The 7096-nt window shown below is 59.1% G+C and overlaps 1 protein-coding gene across 1 annotated transcript; it reads right to left on the bottom strand.

The window, feature by feature from the left end:
- Positions 1 to 1945: 1945 nt before the first annotated feature.
- Positions 1946 to 5584, bottom strand: LOC122153089. The gene is made up of 6 exons (XM_042789198.1): positions 5485 to 5584; positions 4462 to 4533; positions 3917 to 3988; positions 3636 to 3707; positions 3445 to 3546; positions 1946 to 2220 (listed from the first exon to the last, which is right to left on the bottom strand). The coding sequence occupies exons 1-6, from the start codon at positions 5582 to 5584 to the stop codon at positions 1946 to 1948; spliced, it is 693 nt and encodes a 230-aa protein (XP_042645132.1).
- Positions 5585 to 7096: the final 1512 nt, after the last annotated feature.

Here is a 7096-nt window from a genome sequence, read left to right as displayed (position 1 = left end):
TGCGGGGCAGCGTGGGCACCCCACGGGTCGTGGGCACCCGGCTGCACGTGGGAGCTGTGGGCACAGAGAGCTCTGTGCAGAAAACAGGGGTGCCCTGCGCCCCTCGGCTGGGGCTCTGCTCGCCTCCCCACGGCTCATCTCCTCTCGGCCCTGAGCAGCCTGACCTGCCTGCTCTGCACGTGCCGCCAAGGGCACTTGACCCCGGCAGAGCGAGGGGCCCAGAGCTGGGCACGGCACTGCAGGGCCAGGAGAGCCTCCTGTTCTCCTTTCTCGGCGTGCCTGCCAGAGACCAGCACTCGGCTCCCGTGCCCGTCCCTGCCCAGACAAGGGGACAGCCTTGTCTGTCGGAGCGTTTGGCCGGTAACTATCTCGGCACGCCAGAATACCTGGCCTCTAGATGCTTCGTGGCTAATAGCAGCCATCTGACACACAAGTTTGGCAACACTCACTGTTTTCGCTTCCTCCACAGGTGGAACACACAACAAAACACCATCCCAAGCAGCATGGAGCCCAGGACTGCCACGGCACCCTCCACGCAGTACTCCATGAAGTTTCCATGACCCGCAGCATTTGCATTTGTCTTGCCACCCACACCTGGAGGAACAATGCTCTATGTTAGCGTGTCCCGCACGCTACTGGTGATCTCACAGGAGGTCTGACGTTGCCAGGAAATGTTCCTTCGCACTTGCTTGGCCTCCCTGAACCGGTGAACGTCCTGGGGCTGCACCGTTTCCTTGGTTTCGGTAGAAGCCAAGGAAACTCCCAAGGCCGTTGCAAATCAACGCGCTCTGGAGCCTCTCTTTCTGCTCTCAGCTTTGCTTGCACTCTGGGGTGGCCGTAACCCAGTTTTCGCAGTGTCCCCGGTCTGCTCCCCCTTCTCGGTCACCTTCCGCATTTGCGCACAATTTCTGCTGCGCTCGCCCACCTCCACTCTCCGAGGCTCGCTGCTAGTGCTGCTGCATGGAGGCTCTCCCTGGCCCTCTGGGACAACTTGTCCCACTGAACTGAACTCATGAGGCCAAATGGAGAGCACGTCGGGGAGCACAGCTCCCGTTGGACCGATCGACCCTTTGAGTGAGATGGACAAAAGCCATCCCTGCCTCAGGGAGTGCCACCCCCAGCTCTCATTCCCCAGCTCCGCACCCACACCCTGAGGGGACAGAGTCAGGCCCTCTCGGGAGACACCTGAACCTCGCCCTCTCTCTTCGCCTTCCCTCCAGCATGGGCCCTGCTTGCACACCGCCGCTTTTGGGGACGCGTCTCCCACTTATGGCCCCCTGCCAGACGGCTCAGTACCTGGACTGCTTCGAAAAACTTCATATATCCTGGCGCGGTGGGCGTTCCCGGGCTTGGACAGAACTGCATAGAAACCAGAGAAAGGGAAAGCCTCAGAGAATTGGGGACGCGTCTCCCACTTATGGCCCCCTGCCAGATGGCTCAGTACCTGGACTGCTTCGAAAAAATCCATATATCCTGGCGCGGTGGGCGTTCCCGGGCTTGGACAGAACTGCATAGAAACCAGAGAAAGGGAAAGCCTCAGAGAAAGGCAAAACCTCAGAGAAAGGGAAATGGCTCAGGCGCAGAGGTTGCAGGAGGATGGTGGAGGTTTCCCCAAAGCCTGTGCCCGACATGTCAGTGCATCCCTTTGGACCTCAGGTCACAGGAGGGATCCCCCGCTGCCGTGCCTGGGGCCTCTAGGGACCCAGGGCAAGCTCTGGCCTGCAGCTATTGCAGGGGGGTACGTTCCATTAAGAGTCGCATTTCCCATCATCTGCTGAGCGTGGCTCAGATGGTCTTGTTCCCCAAATGACTAAGTTCTGAAAGTCCTGTCAGCGGGGTGTGGTGGGAGGTGAGCATCTCTCTGCATCCACGGAGGGTTACGAGGGAGCATCTCCCCGGCGCGCTGACGGCAAGCGCCTCCACAGCCCAGAGGTGACCGGCATCCTCAGAGAGCCGGTCCTGGCTGCTGCTTTTGAAGCACTCGCTCTGTACCACCAACTCTTCTGGGTTGTGCTGCCGACAGGACGCGCGGTAGAGGGCACTGGGGGAAGAGCCTGAAGACACGGAGTGATTTTGATGCGTGGTGCTGGAGGATCAAAGGACGGCAATTACCTGGGAGGCCTGTTGACTGAATTGCCCCCGTTTTTGCATCAGACACTCTCACTGCCTGACTGCGTCCTCCCCGAAACGCCTCGTTCTCCACAGTCTCTTGGTCCGTCTCTTTAGAAAGAAAGAAGGACAATTGAATTAGAAGTAACCGTTCCTCATCAGGAACACAGTATCTCCAGGAGGCCATACTTCTCAACATCCCTTCATGACGCTTAGAAACAAAGCCGGGACATTTGGGGGTGTACCTAGTGCCTAGTCCCAATGACATGTCATTCATGGAGGACAATTTAAGCACTAGACCCTTTCCACTTTAACCAGCAGACAGAAAATCCTGACCTGCTGGGAGACTAGGAGGTTGCACGTGAGCTTGTTCGCATTCCACTTAGTGCATTTTTGGCAAACGGCAAGATGATGGTAAATGACAGAATCTGTCAGAGGGGACAGGAAGATGCTGTAGCCAGTTCAGCTGGGGAAAGAGCCCTTCTGAGAAGCACTTCCCATCGTGTCAACTCCATCCCACGGTCAGGGTAACAGACACGCATGGTGGACTGAAGCGCCAGCTCTTGCAACCATACTCTGGGCATTTTCACAAGTGGCACTGACGAGCCCGCAGTGCCCCGAAACAAGAGGACAACCACAACCGACCGATCCAAAGCACGACTAGACGCAGGCGCAGCTAAACCAACCGAGACTGAATTCACAGCCCTTCATTTGAGCTGCCTTCAAGTTTGGCGTCTGGCCTCAAGCTGGGTGTCCAGCTTGTACCTTTCCCTGGCACTGAGGTGTCACCGACCGTCCTCAGGCATCAAGAACGACGAGGCTAGACCGGGTTGTGAAGGTGGGGCTTCTCCGACCCTGGCCAGGGCACGCCTGCAGCCCTGGCAGTGTCCGCTGCTCTCAGCTACCCCAAGCTGCCTGCGCATCCTCTCCGCAGCCCAAGGGCACTCTCCCCTCGGGTGGGTGACCGGCAGGGTGCTGGCCCTCTCATGACTTGTCAGGAACCAGCTCCTTGGCAAGTCTGTCACACATTCCAGGCGTGAGGAGCACCAGTTCCTGCCAGCTGGGTACCAAGGTCTGCCCAGAACAGCTCTGACCCCGGTAAGGCTCTAACCGGGGCAGCAGCTGGTCCTGGCACTCGGTTTGAACCGCGACTGGCAGCAGAGAGTCGGCATCTCTGCAGCTCGCCAGCGCCTGCAAGGCGTGAAACTGAGTGTGGCCGCAGTGAGGCTCTGAGCGACCCCCTCCTCCTGCTGTGCAGGCTACGGCTTGTCCATCCACGCCCCCAACACCTCCGCTTCCCACGGCTTCTGGTGAAGAGCAATCATCTCTACCCACCATGTGCTGCTTTGTCCAGTTCCTTCAGGACTCCCTCTAGGACTTCTGATGACCGCGGGGAAGATTTTTCCATTTCCGCTCTGTACTTGGCTCTCGGAGGACCTGAACGGAAAGCACAAAGTTAAATTTCTGGCAAATAGACTACTGGGAATGAGTGCTTAGTCTGTGGTCAGTCGAGACTGACCACTCACCCCTGCGATGCCAGGTGAGCTCCAGCGCAAGATCCAGCCGAGAAGCGGGAAGAGCCCTCCCTGCACCCACATCTGCAACCAAACACCCACGAGAAGTTTCCGTCACGCGCTGGGATACAATACACTGACACAGCTGAATAGCAGAACATAGAAGGGCATCACGTAACGACCTGGCACACACAGTGCAGGTCGTCTGCATTCTCACACCCGCAAGAGATGCCTCGCTCACATTTGGCCTTTGAGCTGGCAGCTCCCAAGGGAAGCAAGAAGCCGGGACGTACCCACGCGATCTCCCTGAGCGTCAGCCCTGGAAGCCGGCTGGGAAGCTGGGTAGCCATCGCCTCCAGCCACGTCTGTAAACAAAGAGAACCGAGAGGCTCCCATGAACTGTATTTCACTATACAAAACAATACAGGGGCGTGAAGGCAGTTCAAACAGGGGATTGCTCCATGGCACTCGTCCCCCCCCCCCCTCAGGAGCACTGTGCAGACAGGTACTGGGTGCCTGGGCCACGCTGATCCAGAAGGAAAGCGTGCACGGAGGTATCGCTCCGGAGAAAGGACTCCCTGCCGCTCACACCAGCTCCAAGAAACTCAGCCCAGCAAGCCCGCTGGCTTTGCAGCAGGCGCTGGAAGCAGCGCAGGGTTGGAGAGGCTGGCCCAGACAGCTTCCCAAGGCAGAGTGCCCTGGGGCACATCAGCGAGCCCAACACATTCACCCCCTGCTCTTCCGCACGGCGGAGCGTCGGCCAAGAAACTGTTCAGTTCAGTGTTGTCCTGGGCACAGAAAATGAAAACCTAGCTGCTCCCTCATTCCAGTGACATACCTGTGGGATCGCCCTGAGGCTCCCAGAGAAGATCCGGCGGAGAATCTGGGTGGCCACTGGCTACGGGCACAGCTGTAATCAAGCATGTTCCCATTAGATGTGGGGATCTGCTTCTTTCTGGGTGACCTGCACTGACTGGAAGGGGCTCAGGTAACGACAGGGGAGCCAGACGTGGGCGGAGGTTTATTGCCGAAGCTGCAGAGGGGCCTGGGTGACCTGTTTGCTGCACCTGGAGGCTTTCAACAGACTGTTCTTTCCAGGCCACGTGCAACAACACCCCTCAAGGCCCAGCGGATGGACAAAGCTACGTAGGGCCCCTCGGGGATTTTTCTCACGGGGAGGTCTCTTCTGTGCACAAAAGCAGCCCACGTGAAAGCAGCGGAGGAAAACAGCGATCACTCATTCACACGTCTCGTGGAGAAGAGAGCCCTGGCCAGGCAGAGGCTGCTGCAGCAGCGCTGCCCTGTCCGGTCGCCATCTGCTCCCCGGGCTGTGGGCTGGGGACGTGTGTCCCACGGGGACCCGGGTTCGCCCAAGGAGAGGGAGCACTGCAGGGCTGGGGCAGGAACGCTCCTCTTTTCTTTCCTGAGCGGCCAGATCTCGCTCAAGGCCGGCCGGCCCTGAGGCTGAAAGCCGGGATGCCGCCGGGGAGCGGCAGAGCCACCAACCTGGGCCCATCTGGCAGCGAGCAGCCCGGGGAAGAAGTGCTCCCGCGGGCTCTTGCCTGGCTCCTGCAGTGCTGCTCCGGCCCTGGCACACAGCCCGGGGGAAGGCTGCCCCGGGGCAGGGCGGCACAGGGCTGGCTCGAGGGACGGTTGCTCCCCGCCGCCCCCGGCCCCACCGTTCGTTCCCCTGGAAAACGCCCCCACAGCGGCCGCAGCCCCCTGCGCCTCCCCACAGGACATCTGCCTCCCACTGCCCGTGGAGCTGGGCACGGCTCCCCCGGCCCGGCCCGGCCCCGCTGTCACCCCGAGGGGCAGTGGGTGCCGGGCCGCGCTGCCAGGGCTGGGTGCTGGCCCTCACCTGCCCGCACGCCTAATCCCCGCGCTCGCCACCGCGCACCGCTGACACGCCGGGCTTGCAGGGCCACCAGGACGAGGAGGAGGAGGCGGGTGGGGGCCATGGCCCCCTGCGCCTGCCCCGCGCCGCTGCCGCTGCCGGCACTGCTGAAGCGGTGCCCGCGGCACAGCCCTCCAGCGCCGGGCGGGGCCCGGCAGGGCTCTGTGACGTCAGAGCCCGGCCTCCGCGCGTCACCGGGCTCCTGGGGCACCGCCCCTGCCCCACCCGGCCCCTCGGGAGGGCGGGGGGCGCCTGTGCCAGCCCATTGCTGCCCCCGCAGCGGGGCCCTGGCAGGCGGGGGACGCTCACCTCATGGCCCTGCCCCGGGGGGGAAGGGTCAGCTTGGAGACCCCCGGAGAAAGATTCCGCCGGGGGCGAGAAAGACGTTCTCTGTGTCTGGGAAAGGCAAAGGCATCCCTCACCGGCAGAGCGAGGAGATGGCCTGCTTGGAGCACAGGCACCCTGCCCACCTCGAAGGGGCTACGTTGCCAACTTGGCCAGCAAACTCAAGCTCCGCGGCTCCTTCGCGGAACTCGCCTCCTTCTAATGCTAAAAATCCCGCCGGCAGGTCAGAGAGAGCCTTGTCCGGGGGAAGAGCCTTCCCCTGGCTGGGGCGTGCCACCACACGCGTTGTGGCAGCAGTGGCAGAATTGCACGGGAACTACTGTGAAGAATGTAATATAAAGCATTTTGCTTCAGCCATGTCAGAAACAAGCTCATGTATATAAAAAAAAAAAAAAAAAAAGTTTTACTGGGGACAAAGTCAGTGGAGCAAAGAACACAGCGCTGGGCGCAGTGGCGCAGTCTGCCCCAGCTGGGGCTTCTTTCTGTAGAGCCTCCAGGAGATTTCACTGGTTGAGCGAAAACGGCGGGTTTTCTCCTCTTGACACCTGCCCAGCTCCTTTTTCTTGGTTTCTCCGAGGCTGTCTCTCTCAGTACTTTTCCACTGCCCTCTCGGGTGGTTAGTGTGTGTGTGTGGGGGGTGAAGTCCGGGTCCCTCTCCATCAGGAGTTCTTTGCTTAACCCTTTTCTGCTGGCTGCCATTCTCCCCCCAGCCCCCCATCCAGATTCCCCTTTACATGACACCTAACCACAGACCCCACCCCCCCATCCTCTTGCTTGCCCAACTCCCCACAATGCCCAACCATATGCCTAACTTGTGATCACAAAAGGCTTGCTTAACTGTTATAATTTTAACAATACTGCTTTAATAAGAGTAACTCAATAAAAGGAATTGTTTAATCACTTTTAGCGAAAGCAAAATTCTTCTGTTACTTCTCCCAAACCACCCCTTTTCTTTTTAATACCATATTTTGCCTGAGCTTACTAACACTTGTCTCATTCTTTTCTGAATATCCTATCTTTGTGGGCACCAGCTGATGCAGCCATTTCAGGGTTTACCGGCATAGCTGCTATTTGCATCCCCTCAATAACATGAGATACTAGCCATATAAAGCAGGGTATTAAACATGGTAAAAACAAGCAGCCTGTGACAGCACAAAGGACGTAAAATACAACCTTTTCCCACACTCTGATGTTGGACATAACAATAAATCACTTGTTGCACGGATTTGCC

This window comes from Tyto alba, unplaced genomic scaffold, assembly GCF_018691265.1.
Source record: "Tyto alba isolate M040663 unplaced genomic scaffold, T.alba_DEE_v4.0 Super-Scaffold_15, whole genome shotgun sequence".
Taxonomy (NCBI): Eukaryota; Metazoa; Chordata; class Aves; order Strigiformes; family Tytonidae; genus Tyto; species Tyto alba.
This window is presented reverse-complemented; position numbering and strand designations above follow the sequence as displayed.

Coding starts and splice junctions, on each gene's coding strand:
- LOC122153089 (XM_042789198.1), bottom strand. CDS start 5,584: ATGGCCCCCACCCGCCTCCTCCTCCTCGTCCTGGTGGCCCTGCAAGCC. Junction 3,989..4,461: donor GCCTCAGGGCGATCCCACAG/GTATGTCACTGG, acceptor CTTTGTTTACAG/ACGTGGCTGGAGGCGATGGC. Junction 3,547..3,635: donor GCTCACCTGGCATCGCAGGG/GTGAGTGGTCAG, acceptor CTTTCCGTTCAG/GTCCTCCGAGAGCCAAGTAC.